At 35.7% G+C, this 24742-nt stretch overlaps 1 protein-coding gene and 2 pseudogenes across 3 annotated transcripts; all 3 read left to right on the top strand.

The window, feature by feature from the left end:
* Positions 1-1475: 1475 nt before the first annotated feature.
* LOC309872943 (olfactory receptor 4A47-like) lies at positions 1476-2403 on the top strand (annotated as a pseudogene). The gene has a single exon. The product of its transcript is annotated as an olfactory receptor 4A47-like (transcript).
* A 6537-nt stretch (positions 2404-8940) lies between these two features.
* LOC309872953 (olfactory receptor 4A47-like) lies at positions 8941-9867 on the top strand (the record flags this gene model as incomplete). The annotated part of the gene is made up of 1 exon (XM_082747922.1): positions 8941-9867. One exon carries the CDS (start codon positions 8941-8943, stop codon positions 9865-9867), a length of 927 nt encoding a protein of 308 aa, XP_082604048.1.
* Positions 9868-23329: 13462 nt separating this feature from the next.
* On the top strand, positions 23330-24224 carry LOC309840356 (olfactory receptor 4A47-like; annotated as a pseudogene). Its single transcript has one exon. The product of its transcript is annotated as an olfactory receptor 4A47-like (transcript).
* The last annotated feature ends 518 nt before the right edge of the window (positions 24225-24742 follow it).

Below are 24742 nucleotides of genomic sequence, written 5' to 3' on the forward strand. Positions count from 1 at the left end.
TAAATTATCCTAAGGTAGTAAAGTCTTCTTTTCTGTGTGGACTATGGGATTATTTTTACATAATCTACAGTGCAAATAAAAGCAATGTCCTGAATAATCGGGGGGAAATGGGCTGATAACCAAATGTAATAAAATGTACCCCAAGAGGAAAATGAATTAATAACCAAATGAAATAAAATATACTGTGAGATAGTAATGCAGCTTTTTGCTTTCTCTTATCATACTGGATAAAGGAAAAATTCCAGTCCCAGGAATGAGTAAAAATCTTCCTTCAGCTTGTGGACATACTGTCACAAGGTAAGACTAACAGTAAATCTTGAGAATTAGGCTACTACATGTGTGCATTTTTTTTTAATCATATAAAAGTTAAATTACTTTGAAATAAGAGAAACTTAGATTTCTATTCCAGTTTAATCACTTAAAAATTAGTGACCTGGGAAAAAGAATTAGATGCTCTGAGCCTCAGTTTGTTCAACTATGAAATGAAGATTACAGTTCTTCTTACTATAAATATGAAATGTGATTCATTAAGGTGTGAGTGTGTGATTAGAATCCACTCTAGGCATTGTAAGCAGTGGAGTGATTCAAATCATCCTTATAAACAGATCATTTGAGCTGCTTTATGAGAATAAATTGATGGAATATTGAATTGGAGATGTTCAGAGTTAGAGATGTTGCATATGTGAAATTTAAAAATTAAGGGAAAGGCCCAACATTGGAAAGGTTCCACATTTTTGGTCAGAAAAAGGAGGCATATTCAGCCAGAGATCCCAAGAAAGAAGTCTCAGTGAAGGAAGACAATCCAGGGGGGTGATCTTTCATTCCTAATTTGAGCCACTCAGTTTGAAACCTGGCAGTTACCTTTAATCAGTCTCAAGTATTTCCTTTTTGTGACTTTATAAACTGTGGACCTTTTCATGGCATTCCCTTGTACTTTTTTCTTGTCTTTCCACTTTTTCTTTTAAAACTCAGTGGGAGCATTTCTTCCTCTGGGGAGACTTCTCTGATGCTTTTGTTTGGCATATTCCTACCTCTGAACTTTACATTTTTAATTGTTTTTGTAATGACACGTGTAACATTGGTGATTACTATGTATGCTATTGGTATTACTATGTATGCTATCACTGAAAGTAGGAAACCATGGCTTATTCAATTTGGGAATCCCCTCTATGAAACATCGGACAAAAACAGGTACTTCTATTGGTGGATATTAGGGAAGGCACATATTGCATGGAGCACTGGGTGTGGTGCATAAATAATGAATTCAGGAACACTGAAAAGAAATAAGATAAAATAAAATGAAAAACAAAATAAAATTAAAAAAAAAACAAAAAACAAAACACAGGTACTCCTCCCACATTCTTTAATTGAATGAATCAATATAAAATTAGGCTTAAATGTATTTAAAAGTTTTCTCCCTTGTTTTGTAGACCAGCCTGCTTCTAACATGAGAAGTCATCTCCTATGCAGACTAGATGGAACCACCAAAAATTGTAACTTACTTTGCCCCCTTGGGCCTCACCCAGGATCCAAAGGAACAGAAAATCCTTTTTATTATGTTCTTAGTCTTTTATATTTTCACAGTTGTGGTCAATTTGCTCATTGTGGTAACTTTAAGAGTCAGTAAGATCCTGGGCTCACCTATGTACTTCTTTCTTGCTAACTTACCTTTATGGATGTCATTTATTCCTATTGTATTTCCCCCAAATTGATTTCAGAGGTTTTCTTTGGGAAAAGTACCATATCCTTTCAATCTTGTATGACCCAGCTCTTTATAGATCACCTTTTTGGTGGCTCAGAGGTCATTCTTCTGCTAGTGATGGCCTATGGCCGCTATGTGGCCATCTGTAAGCCCTTGCATTATCTGGTGAGTGTGAGGCAATGGGTGTGTGCTGTGCTGCTGGTAGTGTCCAGGGTGGGAGGTTTTCTGCATTCAGTAATTCAGGTTAGCACTGTTTATGGGCTCCCATTCTGTGGCCCCAATGCCATTGATCATTTTTTCTGTGACATGTACCCCTTACTGAAACTGGTCTGTACTGATACATATGTGGCCGGCCTGTTAGTGGTGGACAATGGTGGAGTGATCTGCCGTATTGCGTTTGTGCACTTGCTTATCTCCTATGGTGTCATCCTGTACTCTCTTAAGAACATTAATTCAGAAGGGAAGTGGAAAGCCCTCGAGACCTCTGTTTCCCACATCACTATGGTGGTCTTCTTCTTTGTTCCATGCATTTCCATTTATGCAGGACCTGCTAAGACCTTCCCTGTTGACAAATCATGGACTGTGTTTTATATAGTCATACCCCCATGTTAAACCCACTGATCTACACTCTGAGAAATTCTGAGATGACAAATGCCATGAAGAAGCTCTGTAAGAGAAATGTCATATCAAATAGCAAATGAATGCATCATCAAGATTATAGTTTATCATTAGAGCCAATCACCTCAAATGTTCAGATCCATTTTACTTTAAATGCCTTTATAGTCTGAGTGAATAATTTGTAATGAAGTGGTCAATGCAATGTTATAGTTTATTTATTTTTAATTTTTTCATTCTGGTAAAATTAATATACAGTGTTTTGCTATTGTCATATACACAGTAGCATGTTTTAACAGTTCTATACATAGTGGTCATCATGAGTAAATGCTTACTCTCCATTAGTGCTGGATATTGATGAATTTTTATAGTTACCTTAATTTTAATTAATTGTTATATTTACTTTTTTACTTATCTTCTTCTTATTATTTTTTATATTTCTTTGGGTTCCTTTTCTTTTAAACATAGAATGCTTTATTAGCTTCATGTGTGCAATATTGTAATTCATCAGTTCCATTCATCACCAAGTGCTCACAACAACAAGTGCACTCCTTTATCTCCATCACCTATTTAACCCAACCCTGCTTCTTCCCTTGGTAACCATCAGTTTGTTCTCAATAATTAAGAGTTTGTTTCTTGATGTCTTTCTCTCTCTTCTCCCTTTTCTCAGACATTTTGTTTCTTAAATTTCATAGGAGTGAAGTCATATGGTATTTGTCTTTCTCTGACTGACTTATTTTGCTTGGAATTATACTCAGTAGTTCCAACCATGTTGCAAATGGCAAGATTTCCCTTTTTTTTTAATTTATTTTTTATTTATTTCCAGCATAACAGTATTCATTATTTTTTCACCACACCCAGTGTTCCATGCAATCCGTGCCCTCTATAATACCACCACCTGGAACCCCGACCTCCCACCCCCCGCCCCTTCAAAACCCTCAGATTGTTTTTCAGAGTTCATAATCTCTCATGGTTCACCTCCCCTTCCAATTTCCCTTTTTTTTTTTTTTTGTTTTGTTTTTTTAATGTTGGAGTAACACACACACACACACACACACACACACACACTTGGAAGCTTTCATAATCTAGCTATTTTAAAGAAAGCTGGTACAAATGTCTGGGTGGATTTATCCTTTTAAATTAGTGTGTATTCTTTGGGTAAATGCCTACTAGTGCCATTGTTAGATTGTTGGCTAATTCTATTTATATGTTTTTGAGGGACCACCATACTGTTTCCCAAAAGGCTGTGGCAGTTTGCCTTCCCAGCAACAGTACACAAGTATTCCTATTTCTCTACATTCTTGCCAACGTGTGTTTCTTGTGTTTTTGATTTTAGCCACTCCAACAGGTGTGAGGTGATATCTAATTTGTAGTTTTGACTTGCATTTCCCTGAAGGTAAGTGATGGTGAACATCTTTTCATGCTGGACATCTGTATTTTTTTTAGAGAAATGTTCATTTATGTAGTTTGCCCATCTTAAAACTGGGCATTTGTGTTTTGAGGGGTGTTAGGTTTTATAAGTTCTTTATATATTTTGGAAACTAGCCCTTTAGACTCCTGTTTTATCTTTGTTCTATTTACGGCACTAGTTAGCATCCTGAATGTTTTGTAGACTATTTTCTTTATTCTATTTTGTTTGCATGATATATGGAATTCTTAGTGTATTTTGCTTTTAAATAAAGGAATTATAATAGGTTGTAGTAAATATTAAAAATTGAACCCATACAAAGTGAGAAACATTGTAGAATAAACTTTTACCCATCCCTCACCAGCGTCTCTGTTCTAAGATTGCTCAGTTAGTAATCTTTGGTAATAAAATATATGTGTGTTTTTGTCTACATGTATAACTTTTGCATTTACGACTCAGTCTCCTGAAGATCTTTCCATACTCGTCTATATAGATGTAAATCATTCTCAACTTACTCAAAGTCCATAAATCTTCTTTCTGAAGATACAGCAAAATTCATGTTTCTAGTCCTTTCCATGTTTTCCCTAATTTTATTTTGTTATAGCCAATAAGTACAATAGAGTTATTTTGAAATTGTTAAAGCATGAGTTTTTAGAAGTGGAATTCTTGGATCAAATGTATTTAAAGGTTGATGTTTGTAGTTATTGGTGATATTTCAAAAAGTCAAGAATGGTGCTTTTTTGAACAGTTATTGAGCTGTTGACACTATTTTTTCTTAAATATATTAATGTGATTATTTATATTGCAGGATTCTATTGCATGGGATTATTGTAGAATTTATGCTTTGATATTCATAAATTAAAATAACCTATGGGTTCTGGTTATGGGCAAAACTTCTTAGGTTTTTTTTTTTAATTTTTTATTTTTTATAAACATATATTTTTATCCCCAGGGGTACAGGTCTGTGAATCACCAGGTTTACACACTTCACAGCACTCACCAAAGCACATACCCTCCCCAATGTCCATAATCCCACCCCCTTCTCCCAAACCCCCTCCCCCCAGCAACCCTCAGTTTGTTTTGTAAGATTAAGAGTCACTTAAGTCAAGCAGAGAAAAACTTCTTAGGTTTTGATATCAGTTTATAAATGGAGACTTATGAAACCACCCTTTAGCAATCCCTACCCCTAACCATTTCTCATCTCTCTGTTAGACTTACTGTTTCCTTTTATACCTAAGGTAGCCCTTTGACCAGCTAATACACTGTCCAATTCACTTATAAAATTTTGTTTCATTATCTATTGTCCCACTAGAATGTACATTCATTGCTAGATCCTTAGCAGTTATGTTAGACAGACACTGTAAATAATTGAATAAATGCTTTATGGAGAGAATTAGGAATCTGATTTTTTAAAATAATGCATTTTCTTAATCAGCTTAAGTAGCATTGGGTGATATTTTATTTGAAAATTTGTGACTAAAATTACACTAACATTTAGTTTTTATTTTGTTCCTCATAGACACTATGAGGTTGATACTATACTTGGACCCAGTTTATGGTTGTACAGATGGAGATTCATGGGGATTAAGTAGCTTTCACATGGCCGCCACCCTGAGAGAGTGTCAATGCCAAAATCAGTCCCCAGACTTAAACATGTGTTACTAATCACATCTGTACAGCAGCAACTTGGGTGGAATTCTTCCACAAAGGCATCTCAGGTTGGTGTTTCCTTGATGGTTTGTTTTTCTTTTCTCTTATCTGATTTTATTTATTTATTTATTAACATGTAATGTATTATTTGCTTCAGGGGTACAGGTCTGTGATTCATCAGTCTACACAATTCACAGCACTCACCATAGAACATTCCCACCCCAATGGCTGTAACCCAGCCACCCTATCCCCCTGGCCCCAGAAACTTTCAGTTTATTTCCTGAGATTAAGAGTCTCTTATGGTTTGTCTCCCTCCTGATCCTATCTTGTTTCATTTTTTTCCTCCCTACCCCCATGAACCCTTGCCCTGCCTCTCAAATTCCTCGTAGGAATTGCTTTGAATGTATAGATCACTTTAGCTAACACTAAAAACCTAGTAGCATGAACCATATAAATTCATGAATGTCTTTCCTCCCTTTTATTTGTGTCTTCTAGAATATCTTTCAATAACACTGTGCAGTTTTTCAGCATAGAAGACTTGTGGGTCCTTGTTTAAGCTTATTCTTAAGTATTTTGTTCTTTTCAATGTTCTAGTAAAATAAATTGTTTTTTTAATCCTCTATGGATTATTAAATGGTGGCAAAGAAATTTAATATGTTTTCATGTAAAAAAAAAAAGCAAAACAAAACTTCTCAACAAATTTGGTATAGAAGGAATGTACTTCAATATAATAATGGCCATATATTACCAAGCCACAACTAACATCAAACTCAGCATGGAAAGGTTGAGAACTTTCCCACCATAGTCAGGAAAAAGATCAGCGTGTCCATGCTCACCACTCTATTTCACAATAGCACTGGAATAAAAATCCCTGTGAAAATTTTAACCTTTCTACATATAGATCATGGCATCAATGAAGTGAGAACACATTACTTAGAACGTTTACTTAATTTTGCTACCTAAAATAGTGTTTCTGTTGGTAGCTACTAGCTTTATATCTCAGCTTAAACATTACCTTTGAAGAAAGGCCTTCCCTGGTCACCTTTTTCTGCTTTTGCTGCTACCTTGTTTGCTGTATTATTAGCCATGGTGAAGATTATATTTAGTTTAGTAAATTGTCCCCATATTTGCTGTCTAACTCTATTATAAGAATATAAGGTCAATGCGGGAAGGAATTTTTGCATAATTTCCCCCACTATTCCTTTAATTACTGTGTCCCCATTCATAGCATGGTTTCTGGCAGTAGATTGGTGCTTCAAATTAAATAAATTAACAGTTTAATAGTTATTTTATATATAAACATATATCTAGAACATCTAACCACATTTTAAGGCAGGATAAATTTACTATTAAATGAAAGGAAAGAAAAACTTGCTATGACAAGTGGGGAAATACATGAAATTGTTTTTCCCTAATGCAGCCTGAATGGGCTAAAATTTTATTCTTGACTGGCAGTAGTCTTACAATGGTTCTAAAGCTATTATTTTATGTTATATCTTTCTGACCCTAATTATGTAACTTGGCCTCCTAGTATCTTTACAGAGACATTTTTAAAAGTTTTTTTTTTTTTTTTTTTTTTTTTTTTGTGTGTGTGTGTGTGTGTGTGTGTGTGTGTGTGTGTGGAAATTCCCAGTGAATTTAATTAAGGAAGGATCACTCTTGGACACTTTCCAATTCTAGGACTTAATGAGGAATGTGGCCAGAAGGGATAATATGTCCAGTGTTCCTTGCTCCTAAAAACTGATACACATTTTTGAGGTGGTTTCTGTTAGGTTTAAAGCATTAGCTAATGAAAAACACAAGAATCTTTCTTAAAAATACCAGGTAAGCCAATTTGAGTTAAGCAAAAGACAGAATGAAGATGAATAAAGAATGGAATGATATTTTCTATTCAGAAATTAACAGGAAAGAAATTACTTGAGAAAAATCTCCCTCGGAAATGTCTGGTTGCTCTCATTTTATGTAAGGATAGGATTTCCTTTTCTTTTAGATAAATTATCCTAATGTGCTAAATTTTTGTTTTTCTCTGTGGAACCTGGAATTCTTAGGAAGTAATCTACAATATAAATAAAAACAACCTTCTGAATAACCAGGGGACTCCACAGAGAGAATGGACAGAAAATTGAATGAAATAAAATATGTCCTCAAATAACAATGCAGCTTTTTGTCCACTCTTGTCAAACTGGATGACAGAAAGACTAGGTTCCTGTGAATGAGTAAAAAGTGTTCCTTGGGTGTGGACTTGTCTTCCAAAGGTAAGATTCACAGTAAATAGCAGAAACCAGGCTTTGCTATTGTGTGAGTATCTTTATTATATAAAAGTTAGATCACTTTGAGATAAAACAAAATTGGTTTCCAATTCTAGTTTTGTCACTTCAAAATAGGTGAACTTAGGAAAAATAGATGTTCAGAGTCTCAGTTTGTTCAACCGTGGAATGGGGATTATATTCTCTATTACTGTAAATATGAAATGTGATTCATTAAATTGTGAGTGAGTGAGTAGAAGCCACTGTAGATATTGTGAGCAGTGGACTGATCATATCACTATCAGATTTAAAAAGGGCCTCTTGGGCTGTGTTAGGAGAAAAAAAATTGGTGGAGGCCAGAATGAAAGGGAAGAGACAATGCAGATGTCTACTGTGGTGGGCCAGAAGTGGGGAGGGAAGTGAAATAACCACCTTGTGATCTATTTCAAATGGGGCTAATAGGATTTGTTAAAGGTATCAATATGAGATATGAGAGTAAGAAAGGCATGAAAGGCACAGTGATATTTCTTGTCTGGGAAGTGATTTGGAAGGTGGGACCATTTAGTCAGATGGCAAACACCTACATTTGTGGCTGAAAATTAAAAATTTAGTTTTATAATTTCTGAATTAGTATCCAATTGGAGATGTTCAGAGTTGGAGATGCTGCATATATGAAGTTTAAAAATTAAAGGAGAGACCCAACATTGGAAAGGTTCCATGTTTACTGGTCAAGGAAAGAGGGCATATTCAACCAAGGTCCCTAAGAAAGAAATCTCAGTGAGGGAAGAGACAATCCAGGGCAGTGACTTTCTATTCCTAATTTGCTCCACTCAATTGAAGTGTATCAGTTACTTTAAAGGGATCTTGAGTATTTCACTTTTGTGACTTTATAAACTCTGCACCTTTGCATGGAATCCCTTGCCTTCTTATCCTTCCACTTCTTTAAATCCCAGGAAGGAGTGCTTCCTCTGGGAAGCTTTCTTTATTTGCCATTTGATTAATATATTCCTACCACTGAACTTGCATTGTGTGACTCTCTTTATATTGGCACTTATTTCACTGAATACTGTTATGTAGAAAACCTTGAGTGTAGTGTAGAAAACTGAGTGTAGTGTAGAAAGTATAGAAAACCTTGACTTGTTCAACTTGGAAATCACAATGTCTGTGACACAAATAGGTACTCCTGCCACAATCTTTTACGCAATCTTTTAATTGAATGAATCAATAAAAGATTAACCTTATAATGCATTTAAAGGCTTTCTCTCCTGTTTTGTAGATCACCTGGCTCTAATAGGAGAAGTCACTCTCATCCGGACTAGATGGACCCAAGAAACAATGTAACTTACTTTGTCCTCTTGGGCCTCACCCAAGATCCAAAGGAACAGAAGGTCCTTCTTGTTATGTTCTTGCTCTTCTATATTTTGACTGTGGTGGGCAACGTGCTCATTGTGGTGACTATAGCAGTCAGTAAGTCCTTGGGCTCGCCTATGTACTTGTTTCTTGCTAACTTGTCCTTTATGGATGTCACTTATTCCTCTTGCATTTGCCCCAGGTTGATTTCAGATTTGTTGTTTGCAGAAAATACCATATCCTTCCAATCTTGTATGATTCAGCTATTTACAGAGCACTTTTTTGGTGGCTCAGAGGTGTTTCTTCTACTAGTGATGGCCTATGACCGTTATGTGGCCATCTGTAAGCCCTTGCATTATTTGGTAATCATGAGGCAGTGGGTGTGTGTTGTGCTGCTGGTCGTGTCCTGGTTGGGAGGTTTTCTGCATTCAGTAATTCAAGTTAGCACTATTTATGGACTCCCATTCTGTGGTCCCAATATCATTGACCATTTTTCCTGTGATATGTACCCCTTAATGAAATTGGTTTGTACTGACACATATGTCATTGGCCTGTTAGTGGTGGCCAATGGAGGGATGATGTGCACTATTGTGTTTGTGTTCTTGCTCATTTCTTATGTTGTCATCTTGTACTCTCTAAAGAACTTTAGTTCAGAAGGGAGACGGAAAGCCCTCCAGACCTGTGGTTCCCACATCCTTGTGGTGATTTTATTCTTTGTTCCATGTATTTTCATGTATGTAAGACCTGTTAAAACCTTCCCCATTGACAAGTCATTGGGTGTGTTTTTTACAGTCATAACCCCCATGCTGAACCCACTGATCTACACTCTGAGAAATTCTGAGATGACAAATGCTATGAAGAATCTCTGGAATAGAAATATTATATCTTTTAGTTGATAAGTGTATTATCTACCACAGGAAAATTCCTTTACATTGGACCCATTTTCTGAGAGTGCAGAAGTATTCCTAAAATGATTGTGAGTTCCATTTTTTTCTAAAGAATTTAAGTTAATTATAACTGAAGATGACGTAGATGATTGTGTTATAATAACAGTTTCCCTTCCTGCCAGAATGTAAGGTTCATAATACCTATAAGACTTCATTTAAAGGCATTGTAATGCCTTTATAGCAAGGATTCAAAAATAGATAAAAATCAGTGGAGAAATTTTTATATGATTTTACTAAGCTTTAATAAGTCTGTATTTTCAAGTTTCTTCTGATAACTAGCATTATTTTCATTATATTCTTGTCATTTGAGGTAATTCTTTTTGGGGCACCAAGGTGGTTCAGTTGGTTAAATCATTTGCCTCTTGGTTTGGATTCAGGTTATGATCTCAGGGTCATGATCCATGGGTCAGGCTCCCTGCTCAATGTGGAGTCTGCTTGTCTCTCTCCCTCTGCTCCTTACCCTGCTTTCCCTCTGATTTTCTCAAATAAAGAATTAAAAAAACTTAAAATAATAAAGTAATTATATTTATTATATTGTGATATTTAATGATTCATGGAATGTTTTGCTCATTAAATTTCTCTTGCCTTAGATATAAAATAAAAAGTGTAACACTTCTGTTTTTATAAGGAAGATTGATGTGTAATAGATAAAAGTTAATAAAAAAGCAAACCTTAAATAGTGGGATAAAATGCTCAAATAGTTTTGGTGGTTTAATGTCTCTAGAAATACATCATTTTCTTCCAGATTACCTAGTTTTTTGGCATATAATTGTTCGTAATGTGATCTTATAATTGTTTGGATTTCTTTTGTGTTGTGTAATCTCTCCTCTTTCATTCATGATTTTATTTATTTGAGTTTTTTCTCTCTTCTTTTTGATAAATCTGGCCTAGGATTTATCAATCTTATCAATTCTTTCAGAGAACCATTTCCTAGTTTTGTTATCTGTTCTACTGTTCTTTTGGTTTCTATTTCATTGATTCCTGCTCTAATCTTTCTATTTCTCTTTTCCTGCTGGGTTTAGGCTTTCTTTTCTGTTCTTTCTCCAGTTCTTTAGATGTAAGGTTAGGTTTCGCATTTGAGACTGTTCTTGTTTCTTGAGAAAGGTATGTATTCTTCCATACTTTCCTCTTAGGACTGTCTTTGCTGAATCCCAAGGTTTTGAACAGTTGTGTTTTCATTTTCATTTGTTACCATGACTTTTCTTTTAATGTTTCTTTAATTTCCTGGTTTACCCATTCATTTTTTAGTAGGATGCTCTTTAGCTTAAATGTATTTGAGTTTTTTCCCAACTTTCTTCTTGTGATTGAGTTCTAGTTTCAAAGCACTGGGTCTGAAAATATGCAGGGAATGTTCATGGTCTTGTGGTACTGGTTGAGACCTGAATTGTGATCCAGGATGTGATGTATTCTGGAGAATGCTCCATGTGCACTTGAGAAGTATGTGGATTTTTTTTTTTTTTTTTTTTGGTTGGAACATTCTGAATATATCTGTGAAGTCCATCTGGTCCAGTGTGTCATTCAAAATCTTGTTTCCTTGTAGATCTTCTCTTTAGATGATCTGTCCATTATAATGAGGGGGATGTTATTATTGTATTAGTATTACTATTATTGTTATTATAATAATGTAATACTATTATTGTATTAGTATTAATGTTTTTCTTTACTTTTGTTATTAACTGACTTTGTTAGGGGCATAAATATTTACAGATGTTAGACCATCTTGTTGGATAGACCAAAGGGTCTATAATTATGATAGTATTCTTCCTCATCTCTAATTACGTTCTTTTGTTTAAAATGTAATTTTTCTGATGTTAGGATTGTCACTTCAGCTTTCTTTTGATGTCCATTAGCATGGTAAATATTTTTCCACCCCCTCACCTTAAATCCAAAGGTGTCTTTGGGCCAAAAATGAGTCTCTTACAGACAGCATATCTGTGAGTCTTGCTTTTTTATCCAACTGATATCATACCCTATGTCCTTTGATTGTGGCATTTAGCCTATTTACATTCAGAGTAACTGTTGAATGATAGGAATTTAGTGCCATTGTATTAACTGTAACATGACCATTTCTGTATATTGTCTCTGCCTTTCTGGTTACTATTGGGCTCTCTCTTTGCTCAGAGGGTCCCTTTTAATATTTCCTGTAGGGCTGCTTTTTTTTTTTTTTTTTCTTTCAGTTTTTGTTTGTCCTGGAAGTTTTTATCACCTCTCTTTTGAATGACATCCTAGCTGGATAAAGTATTCTTGGTTGCATATTTTTCTTGTTTAGCACCCTGGATATATCATGCCCATCATTTGTGGCCTGCGAGGATTCTGGAGATTTCTGCTGCCAATCTAATATTTCTACCCTTGTATATTACAGACCTCTTGTCCTGAGCTACTTGAAGGATTTTCTCCTTGTCTCTGCGATTTGCAAGTTTCACTATTATTTGTCAGGGTGTTGATCTGTTTTTATAGATTTTAAGCAGGCTCCTCTATGCCTCCTGGACTTGGATACCTGTTTCTGTCCCCAGGTTAGGGCAGTTCTCCACTATAATTTGCTGCAATGTACCTTCTGCCCCCCCCTTATCTCGTTTTCTTAGATCCCAATTATTCTAATATGGTTTCTTTTGTGGTGTCCCTTTTCCTAGAATTTTCCTTTCATGATCTAGTAGTTATTTATGTCTCTTTTTTCTGAACTTCTTTATTCTCCATCGTTTTGTCTTCTGTATCGCTAATTCCTTGTTCTGCCTCATTCATCCTAGCAATTAGAGTCTCCATTTTTTAATTACATCTCATTAATAGCCTTTTTTATTTCAACTTGGTTAGGTTTTAGTTATTTAATTTCTCCAGAAGGGGATGCTCTAGTGTCTTCTATTTTTTTTTTTTTCCCAATCCCAGCTAGTATCTTTATAATTGGTATTTTGAATTCTAGTTTTGATATCTTACTTAGGTACATACTGATATGGACCCTGGCAGTCAGTTCTTCCTCTTGTTCTTTTTTGAGTTGAGATTTCTATCTTGTCATTCTCTCCAGAGAAGAATACATAAATGAGAGAAAAAAGTATTAAAATGGAAACAACAACCCCAGAGAAATATGCATTAAACAATTCTGAAAAGACCCCAAATCGAACCAAAATAAAAAAAAAAGAAAGAAAAAAGAGAATATAATCAGACAGATGAACAGAATAGAACAATATACTGAATCCTGTGTGTACTTTGGTCTGTTAGAAAACTCCCAAAATTATAAAGAAAGAAAAATGTATATACACACACACACACACAAATAAGATTAAATGTGACAAAACAATAGAATATAATTGTAGAAAAGAAAATTAAAAGACAAGGGAAAAAAAAGGAAAAAAGGAAAGGATATAAACAGACAGGTAAATACAACAGAGCAATACACTATATCCTGAGTGCGTTTCAGTTAATTTGTTAGAAGAAAGTACATATCAAAAGTGTAAAGAAATAAGAACATATATACAAAAATAAAATTAAATACAATGAAGGGATAGACTATATGTATAAAAATGAAAATTAAAAAAGGTAAATGAGTTGATAAAATTAAAAAATGGTTGAAAAAGGAAAGAGAATACAATTAAACATATATATATATAGTTGAAAGGGTGAAGAATTAGTGTGAAAAAGCCCTGAATTCTAGGTGCTGTTTTCCCCCTGCCTTGAAGTTTTGCCTTTCTCATTGATCAGTAAACTTGGTCTTGGCTGGATATTCTTGAGGATCTTCTGTGGGAGGGGTCTGTTGCTTTGATTGTCAAGTGTATTTGCCCCCAGAGGAATTGCACTGCCCTTGCCAGGGGGCCAGATAAGTAACCTGTTCCAGTTTGCTCTATGTGGCTTTTGTTCCTTGAAGCCTTTCCATGCTGCTTTGGAAGATGAGTATGAAAATGGGTCTCCCTATGTGTTGCCCTGGAGTTGAGAGCTTGGGACCTCACTCCTCAGTGCACCCTCAGAGAAAAACAGTCAATCACTCCTGTCTTTCTGGTCTCCGGCTACCCTCTGAACTCCCCAGCCTGTGACCAGGGTTTTATCATAGGCACATGGCCTTGTTTTGAGTCTGAAACTCTGCAGACTCCTGCAGTGTCTCCTGCACCACTCCTTCTGGAGGAGGAAGGGGAGTCTTGCCATTTCTGTTCTTTGTTGGGCCCCTGTTTGGAGAGAATTTGCCTGACTGTGCCATGGTTAATGGTTTATAGCAACTCTGAGATGAGAGCCCACTCCTATTCCTTGGAACTCTGCCATGCTCAGGCACCCCTGGTCTTCCTGTGACCCTGAGGGTCTTGAGACCACATTGTCCCAGCAAGGGTTTCACCCCAGGTTAGCCACCTGAGCAACATCCCTTATTGGAGCAGAATTCTAGAAGTTCTGATTTTGCACTCTGCTGCTATATCACCTCCTGATAGCTGGCTGACAGAGGGTCCATCCCCTTGCGGCCTATTGCCCCATACATCACCTTAGCATTATTTCTCTGCACCTCTTAAACCTTGCAGACAGTTGTCACTCTTCTATTTGCAGAGTTGGAGCCATTCTTTTCTTAGATCTCTGGTTGAGTTCACAGGTTTTCAGGATGATTTCATAGCTATCTAGTTGAATTCCTGGAACCAGATGAAACTAAAGTCTCCTATTCCTTTGCCATAAATTGCATACTTCTCTCTCAGCATGGTCTCTAGTCCCTTTCCTGAATTAGCCACTTAATCTGTTTAAGACTCCTAAAGTAACAACTTTACAAATGCATTTGGATTTAAGTATATATATGTGAATTTTTCTCTGGGTATATAAATGTTTGCCTTTATTATACTACTTCTTTTTAAAAAAACTAAACTTTTAAATTAAGATAGTTTTATTTATTTTTAATTTTTTTAATTGAAGTATGATTGTCATACAGCATTAGAGTAGTTTCAGGTATACAACATAGGGAGTCAACAATCACATACAATAAGAGATGCTCATTGTGATAGGTCTAAAATGAGTCTCTTGCAGACAACATATCTATAACTCTTCCTTTTTTATCCAGTGTGATGTGGATAAATCCAATTTTGATGTGTTACCATACAATGTTGATACATTGCTTTTGACTGATTCATTCTTTTTTTAAATATTAAATTAAATTTAATTTTTCAGTGTTCCTAAATTCATTGTTTATGCACCACACCAAGTGCTCCATGCAATACGTGCCCTCCATAATACCCACCACCAGGCTCACACATCCCTCCCCCCCTTCCTCTCCAATATCCTCAGTTTGTTTCTCAGAGTCCAAAGTCTCTCATGTTTTTTCTCCCCTACTTACTTATTTCTTTGAGAGAGAGAGGGAGAGAGAAAGAGAGAGAGAGAGCAAGCAGGGGGAAGGGGCAGAGGCGGGGGGAAGCAGGTTTCCTGCTGAGGAGGGATCCCAATGCAGGGCTTGATCCCAGTAACCTGGGATCATGACCTGAGATGAGGGCAGATGCTTAACTGACAGCCACCCAGGTGTCCCTGTTCTTTTCATTCTTGTGACATATTATTTTGTCATTGAAATTGTGAGTCTTTCATTCCCTTCACCTATTTTGCCTATCCCTCCATCCACCTCCACTCTTGCAAACACCAATTTGTTCTCTGTATGTATGAACCCATTTCTGGTTTCTGTTTGCTTGTTTTTAAAATTTTCACATATAACTGAAATCTTTTGCCGCATTTTGAAAATGTTCCATACCAGTCCATACAGATCATTAAGTTTTTTTTCTACTCCATATTACTCACTTATAAACATTTACTAAATTAAATGTATTAATTTCTGTTCATGTTATTGCTAATGTTTTTCCACAAAAAAATTTTTGCAGTAATTATGTTTGTGAACATGTGCAAGTATGAGTTCCAAGGAGTGGAATTGTTGATATATGTATTTGAAACAATGGTCAGATAGTTAAATGTCAGTATTCATAGTTACTGTCAAACTGTCAACCTTGGATTGTAGGAGTAGCTAAACTGCCTCTCGAAGTCTGTCAGAGATTTTGTTCCACATTCTTAACAAACCATACCTGATAAATATTTATAGCTTAAGACAATGATTAAATTATAATCTTTTTCATATTATTGAGCTTATCTATGATTTGTATTTCTTTTTCTATGGATCATCTATTAATACTTATGTATTTTTAATTCAATCATTGATCTTTTCTGGCTAGTGGTATGTTTTTAATTTTTGAAGAGTATGTAGAATGCTTCGGGCATAGAAAAATATTTCTCATTCATTTAACTTTTTTTTTTTTTGCTTTTAAGGGCTTTTCAGTCATACCAAAATATTCTTCAACTGTATTTTAGTACCTAATTACTTAATTTTTAAAACATTTTTGAGGGGTGCCTGGGTGGCTCAGTGGGTCAAAGCTTCTGTCTTTGGCTCAGGTCATGATCCCAGGGTACTGGGATAGAACCCTGCACTGGGTTCTCTGCTTAGCAAGAATCCTACTTCCCTTCCTCTCTCTCTGCCTGCCTCTCTGCCTACTTGTGAACTCTTTTTCTGTCAAATAAGTAAAACCTTAAAAAACAACCACAACAACAACACATTTTTGAGGTTGGGGCATCTGGCTGGCTCAGTCATTAATCATCTGCCTTTGACTCAGGTCATGATCTCCAGGGTCCTGAGATTGAGCCCTGCATGGGGCTCCTTGCCCAGCAGGGAGGCTGCTTCTTCCGCTCCCACTCCACTTGCTGTGATCCCTCTCTCTGTCTCTTTCTCTGTCAAGTAAATAAATAAACTCTTTAAAAAATAAAACATTTTTGATGTTGTATATCATACATTAGAACTTTTGCATAATAAGCATTTTATTTGATATAGGAGCTAAAGAGGGATAGAATTTTAATTGCTATTCTAAAATTTAGGTTTTTTTTTAATAGTTATATAATCTTTGTATCATTAACTTAAAATCTTGACTATTATATTTTAACTACCCATATATATTTGGATCTGATTCAGGACTCAATTCTGTTCAATTGGTCTCTTTATTCATGTTCCAACTGATATGTAATATAATTGCTTTGATATATAACACATTTTGATATGTGATAAGACTAATAGTCCTTCATTACTCTCCTTTTTCAGAATTATGCATAGTCTTGCATATTTACATTTCCAAATAAAGTGTAAAATGGTATAGTTAGTTTGCATTTAACTAAGATAAATAAATTTAACATTTAAAATAAGCTTACAGTGAATTTCAATACGTTTATCATGGTTTAGTTGTTAAAAGAAAAAAACAATTACTATTTTTAAGAAGATTTATTTTAGGAAGATTAATTTAGGAAGAGTTTACACCTTTTGCCTACTAAGAACTCTTATCCATGAAAGGGGTTTTCTTTCAACAGGACATCTTTCATGACCTTGGGCACTGCTTCCATTTTCTTCCTATGTGACTTATCCCTTCTAAATATATGCTATTATTCATCCATGACATTGCCCCCACCCCACCTACCACGAAATGCTACTTGGCACATTGCTGTAAGAAAAACCATCTCTTTCAGGAAGTGTGTGACTTAAGTCTTTGCTGAGCATCTGTGCAGCCATCTGTAAAGCTCTGTACTATGAAATCATCACAAGTAACAGGGATATGGCTTCCTCTTTCAGTTGGCATGTGCTAGAGGCTTTGTCCTTGCAACCATTTCGGTTTTCTTCACAGTGTGCCTGCCTGTGTGTGGCTCCATTGTCATAGACCATTTGTGCATGACATAAACCTTTGGTTGAAACTCATCTGCATGGGGACTCATACCTGTGGTATCTCTGTTTCTGTCAAAAGTGGGTTCATCTGCTTGTGCAAATATTCCTCTTGATGGCCTCCTAGTTGCTCATCATATGCTCACTGAGGACCTGTAACTTGGAGGGGAGACACAAATCCATGCATGTGTCTCTCATTTCACTATTGTGGTCTTAGTATTGTGTCCTGCATATTTATGTATTTGCACCCATTCACCACCTTGTCCACTGATCAAGCTCTGACTGGGTTGTATAGCATAGTGATTCCCTTGTTAAACTTAAACCTGCACTCAGAAATTTGGAGGTGAAAAATGCCATGAGGAAGTTCTGAAGTAGAAGATGTAACTTTGAGAGATATCTACCACTTCCTAAAATAAATTTGTCTATTAAATGGAATGAGAAAAGAAGATAATTTGTACAGAAGCACATGAATAGTATTTGTCCAAAGTATGTTTATTTTGACATATAGGCACTGGGAAGACAGATCCAGAGGGGGATTATTTATCATTATAAAAATACCCTGTTTAGTTCCTTGTCTAGTTCATGGTCAAAGTTCAATGTCCTGTGAGGATTAGTTAGAGTTCTTGCACAAAGCAGATTGTCAGGACACATAGGTCTGGATATTTGAATTTACTTGTTTAGTTGTTGGGTTTTATATGTACCATCAACAGGTGAATGTAAAGCCAATGATGTGTATATATATACTCTAGCCATTGAGCTGTAGTTTTGTTGACATCATTCACCTGTTAATAAAGGCAACTTATTTTTTAAATGTAGTTTTTAACTTGTAGTAAAATACAAATAACAAAAATCACATTTTAAAATTTTTTAATTAAATGTTTACTTTTTAAATTAAATTTTAATTAAATTTTAAAGTAAAATTACATTTGTAAATGTACAGTCCAGTGGTATTGAGTCAATTCAATGATGATGTCAATTCAGTGATGTCATGATGGTTAATTAAATTAATTGACTTTTGTAATGTGGGCACCAGCACCATCCATCTCCAGAGATTTTTCATTTTCCCATACTGAAATTCTACACTCATTAAACATTAATTCCCCATTCCTTCTCTCTGGGCTTTAGGCAGCCACTGTTCTGTTTTCTTATTGCTTGTGAATTTGGCTACTTTAAGTACCTATGTGTATGGAATCATACAATATCTGTTTTTTTGTGACTGTCTCATTTCACTTGGCAGAGTGAATTACAGGATATGTATGTTTTAACGCATGTCAGGATTTCCTTCATTTTTAAAGAGTGAATAATAATCCATTCTGTGAATATACCTCATTCTGTTCATACATTTACAACACTTTGAACGCACTTTGGTTGCTTCCACTTTCTGGCTACTGTGAATAATACTGCCATGAAAATGGGTATAGAAGTACCTATTTGAGACTGTGATGTCCATTATTTTGTGTATATACCACAAAGTGGAATTGTGGCTCATATAATATTTTTCTGCTTATTTTTTTAGGAAGTATCATAGCATTTTCCATAGCAGCTACATTATTGTGCATTCCCACCAGCAATGGTGATCTCTACACTGTCTTACATGTGTCACAATTTTAACATTTTGTGGTCATAGCTCTCCTGTTGTGTGTAAAGTAGTATTGCATTATGGTTTTGAAATGTGTTTCCCTAATGAATAGTGACATTGAGCATCATTTCATGTGCTTATTTGGCATCACATATCTTCTTTGGAGAAATGCCTGTTGAAGTCCTTTGCTCTTTTTTAATCAGGATGCTTTGTCATCTGTTGAAAATCATTTGAACATGCAGGCAAAGGTTTATTTCTAGGATCTATATTTTATTCCATTGTTGTGTCTGCCTTTATGCCGATATCACAAAGTTACGATTACAAGTTAATTAGAATGTTTACCTAATTTTACTACCTATAACAGTGATTCTGTGGTAGCCACTCTCTATCCTTTACAACTCAGCTTTAACATGACATTTGAAGAAAGGCCTTCTCTGATCACTTTCTCCATAGAAGAATTCTCCCTGAGTACTTTCTTTTCTCTCTTATTAGATGGTGACTGTAATTAGTTTATCAAATTGTTCCTTTATTTACTGACTTTATTATGAGAATATAAGGTTCCTGCAGAAAAGACCTTGTTTGTGATTTTTCCCTGTTCATTAATTGCTGTATCCTCACTCATAACACATTTCTTGTTAACATAGATATTCCATTAAAAAAATACTAAAAAAAAATAATTAAAAAAACTGAAAAACAAAAACAAAACTTTGCATAGACATTACATTTAAATTTGTGAATATTTAATATATGTAACCACACTTTTAGACAGAATAGATTCAGTATTAAATAAAATGAAGGAAAACTAACTATGGGGTCACCTGGGTAGCTCAGTGGCTTAAAGCCTCTGCCTTTGACTCAGGTCATGATCCCAGAATCTTGAGATCAAAACCCGCAATGGGATCTCTGCTCAGCAGGGAGACTGCCCACTCCTCCCTCCCCTTGCCTGCCTCTCTGCCTACTTACCTACTTGTGATCTCTGTCAAATAAATAAAATAAATAAATAAATAAATAAATAAAAACTTACTCTGATAAGTGGGGAAATAAATGATAATATTATCTCTACCAGAAAAAATGACTGGCTGAAATTTTATTCTTGACTGGCAAAGGTCTGATAATGGTTTGAAGACTATTTTTTTTTTCTCCATATCATGTCTTTCAGACCTTCATTATATGATTTAGTCTAGTATTATCTTTACATTTAAATGTACTTTCAGATTTTTGTGAAAATTCCAGTAAATGCAATTAAACAAGAATCAGTCTTGGACACTTTCTAACTCTAGGACTTAATGATAAATGGGATTAGAAAGGAAGAAAAGTCTACTGATCTTTGACCCTATAGGGAAGAAGACACTATGCTCTAAAGAACTGATAAAATTTTCAGAAGGTCCTTCATAAGCTTAAAGCATTACCTATGAAAAATGAGAAGCCACTCGAAATTTCAAGTCAACTCTTCTGGTCAAACTGATACCATAGAATGAGAAAGACTAACCAACTGAATGGTATTTTATTTTTATTTATTTATTCATTATTTATTTTCGGCATAACAGTATTCATTATTTTTGCACCGCACCCAGTGTTCCATGCAATCCATGCCCTCTATAATACCCACCACCTGGTACTCTGACCTCCCACCCCCACCCCTTCAAAACCCTCAGATTGTTTTTCAGAGTCCATAGTCTCTCATGGTTCATCTCCCCTTCCAATTTCTCCCAACTCCCTTCTCCTCTCTATCTCCCCATGTCCTCCATGCTATTTGTTATGCTCCACAAATAAATGAAACCATATGATAATTGACTCTTTCTGCTTGAATGGTATTTTTTATTTAGAAATTAGTAACAAAGTAGTTGCTTGAGAAAAGTCTCTTTGAGAAATTGCTGGTGGCTTTCTCTTTATGTAAGGATAGGATTTCCTTGTTTCTTTTTTTGTTTTTTTGTTTTTGTTGTTGTTGTTGTTGTTGTTTTGTCATTGTTGTGGTTTTTGTTTTTGTGTTTGTTTTTGATACCTTTCCTAATGTTATAATCTTTGTTTTGCTGTGTGGAATATGGAATTCCTATGAAGTAATCTACAGTGCAAATAAAAGTGAAATCTAAATAATTGGAAAACTCCATGGATAAAATGGATAGACAAATGAAATAAAATATATCCTTAAGTAATAATGCAGCTTTTTGTCCTCTCTTATCAACCTGGATGACAGAAGAATTCCAGGTCCCTGTGAATGAGTAAAACATGTTCCTTCAGATTGTGGATATGCCTACACAAGGTAAAACTAACAGTAAATAGTGGAAGCCAGGCTTTGCAATTGTCTATCTTTTTTTTTTTTTTTTTAAGATTTTATTTGACAGGCAGAGATCACAAGTAGGCAGAGAGGCAGGCAGAGAGAGCAAGAGAGGGAAGCATGCTCTCTGCTGAGAAGAAAGCTTGATGCAGGGCTTGATCCCAGGATCCTGGGATCATGATGTTAGCCAAAGGCAGAGATAATGTGAGCACCATTTCAAATTCTAGTTTTGTCACTTAGGGTGAACTTGGGAAAATTATTTAGATGTTCAGATTCTCAGTTTGTTCAACTACAGAATGGGAATTATAGTTCCTGTTACTGGAAATATGAAATGTGATTTATTAAGTTATGATTGAGAGATTGGAATCCACTCTAGATGTTGTGATCAGGGAATGATCAGATCAGAATCAGATTCAAAAAGGATTATTTGGGCTGCATCCAAACAAACTGGTGGAGGATAGAATGAAAGGGAAAGGACATTGGAGATGGCTTGTGCAGTAGGCCAGAAGAAGTGTGGAGAGAAGGGAAATGACCAAGTTTGTGATCTATTTTCAGGGGGGATAATAAGATTTATTAAAGGTATCAATATGTGATATGAGAACAAGAAAGGTATGGAAGGCACAGTGATATTTCCTGTCTGAGCAATGACATGGAAGGTAGTACCATTTAATAAAATGTAGAACCCTATAATTATGGTGAGATTTAAAAAAATACTTTTGTACGTACTGAGTTGGTATCCAATTGGAAATATCTATAGTTGGTGATGTTTCCTATATAAAGCTTAAAAATTAAAGGAGAAAGAAACTCTGAAGTACTCTGGATGCATTTATTGGTTAGGAAAAGGGGGCATATCCAACCAAAAACCCTAAGAAAGAGGTCTCAGAGAGGGAAAAGACAATCCAGGTCAGTGACTTTCCATTCCTATTTATCCCACTCACTTTGAATACATCAGTTACCCTAAATGGGTCTCAAGTATAAACTGTGCACACTTAGATGCAATTCCCTTGCCCTCTTGTCCTTCCACTTCTCCTTTAAATTTCAGGAAGGAGTGCTTCCTCTGTAAAACCTTCTTTGATTGCTGTTTGGTTGATATATTCTTACCCTTGACCTTTGCATTGTGTGACTACCTTTATATTGGCACTTATTTTATTGAATATTATTATATATGCTATCGTTGAGTGTAGTGAAAGACCCCTCTCCCCTTGCTAAAGGCTTGCTTTAGCAACCTGATGTCCCCACAGCACCCCCTCTCCCCTTGCTGAAGGCTTGATTGTCCCCATAGCCGGATGGCAACACATACCAGGATGTCTATTGTTTGTGATCACCCGGTCTGTCAAAGAAAAGACAAATGAGGAATAGAGTGTACCTGGGACTTTCCAGAGTGCTGAGCCAAGGCCCACCAGAACAAACCTTTGTGTCCTTGCCTTAAACCCAGTGCCTGACAATGCTTGATTTAAGTTAACCAATCAGATCCCTGTAACCAAGCATCTGCTTCTGTAAACTCGCTTCCCGCCACCCCAACCTTGCCCTATATAATTTGCTCCCCAACTTAGCCCAGCGCGCTCAGCCCACAAAGGCTGATGCGTCTGCAGGCGCCTGTGTAACCAATAAATCTCTTGCAATTTGCATCCAGTGGAGGCGTGCTGTTTGATTCTTGGGTGCAGATCCAGGGTCTTTCAGTAGGAACCCACAACTTGTTCAACTTGGAAATCACAATGTCTGTGACACAAATAGGTACTCCTGCCACAATCTTTTACACAATCTCTTAATTGAATGAATCAATAAAAGATTAACCTTATAATGCATTTTAATGGTTTCTCTCCTGTTTTGTAGATCACCTGGTTCTAATAGAAGTCACTCCCAACCACACTAGATGGACCTAAGAAACAGTGTAACTTACTTTGACCTCTTGGGCCTCACCCGGGATTCAAAGGAACAGAAGGTCCTTTTTGTTATGTTTTTGCTCTTCTGTATTTTGACTGTGGTGGGCAACGTGCTCATTGTGGTGACTATAGCTGTCAGTAAGACCCTTGGGTCACCTATGTACTTGTTTCTTGCTAACTTGTATTTTATGGATGTCACTTATTCCTCTTGCATTTGCCCCAGATTGATTTCAGATTTGTTGCTTGCAGAAAATACCATATCCTTCTAATCTTGTATGACTCAGCTATTTACTGAATACCTTTTTGGTGGCTCAGAGGTCTTCCTTCTGCTAGTGATGGCCTATGACCGTTATGTGGCCATCTGGTAAGCCCTTGCATTATTTGGTGATCATGAGGCAGTGGGTATGTGTTGTGCTACTGGTAGTGTCCTGGATTGGAGGTTTTCTGCATTCAGTAATTCAAGTTAGTACTATTAATGGGCTCCCATTTTGTAGTCCCAATATCATTGACTATTTTTCCTGTGACATGTACCCCTTAATGAAATTGGTTTGTACTGACACATATGTCATTAGCCTATTAGTGGTGGCTAATGGAGGGATGATCTGCACTATTGTGTTTGTGCTCTTGCTCATCTTTTAGGGTGTCATCTTGCACTCTCTAAAGAACTTTAGTTTAGAAGGGATGCAGAAAGCCCTCCAGACCTGTTGTTCCCACATCACTGTGGTGGTCTTTTTCCTTGTTCCATGTATTTTCATGTATGTAATACATGCTAAGACCTTCCCCATTAACAAATCATAGAGTGTGTTTTATACAGTTGTAACCTCCATGCTGAACCCACTGATCTATGCTCTGAGAAATTCTGAGATGACAAATGCTATGAAATAAGTAAGTGCATCATCTATTATGAATGAAGCAATTTAACATTAGTGTCAATCTCCTCAAATGTTAAAGTCCATTTTACTGTAAATGCATTTGCAGTCATAGTCAACAACTAATGTGCAGTGAAAGAGTCAAATATTTATAGAGTTATACTAATTCATAATTAATTGCTACGTTTACTTTTGTTACTTTTCATCTCATTCATAATTCTATTTTTGGTCAGTTTCTTGTCTTTTATCTTTATTCTTTTCATTTTTAAAATATTTCTTTTATATAGTCTATCTTCTCTATTTAATTTCTTTTCATATGAAGTTTTTTTTGCGTAACATTTTACTTTTTAAGATATACCTAGGCAAAAAATAGATAAAATAAATCTTAAAAATAGAATCCTTACCAAAAGGAAATGGTGTGGCATGAACATCCTATCTGTCCTTCACTGGAGTCTCCCTGTTCTTCCATATGCATCATTGTACTGAGATTGCTATCGTTCCTAAGATTGTTCAATTAATAATCTTTGCTTACAA

Source organism: Mustela nivalis (assembly GCF_964662115.1).
Source record: "Mustela nivalis genome assembly, chromosome: 9".
Lineage (NCBI taxonomy): Eukaryota > Metazoa > Chordata > Mammalia > Carnivora > Mustelidae > Mustela > Mustela nivalis.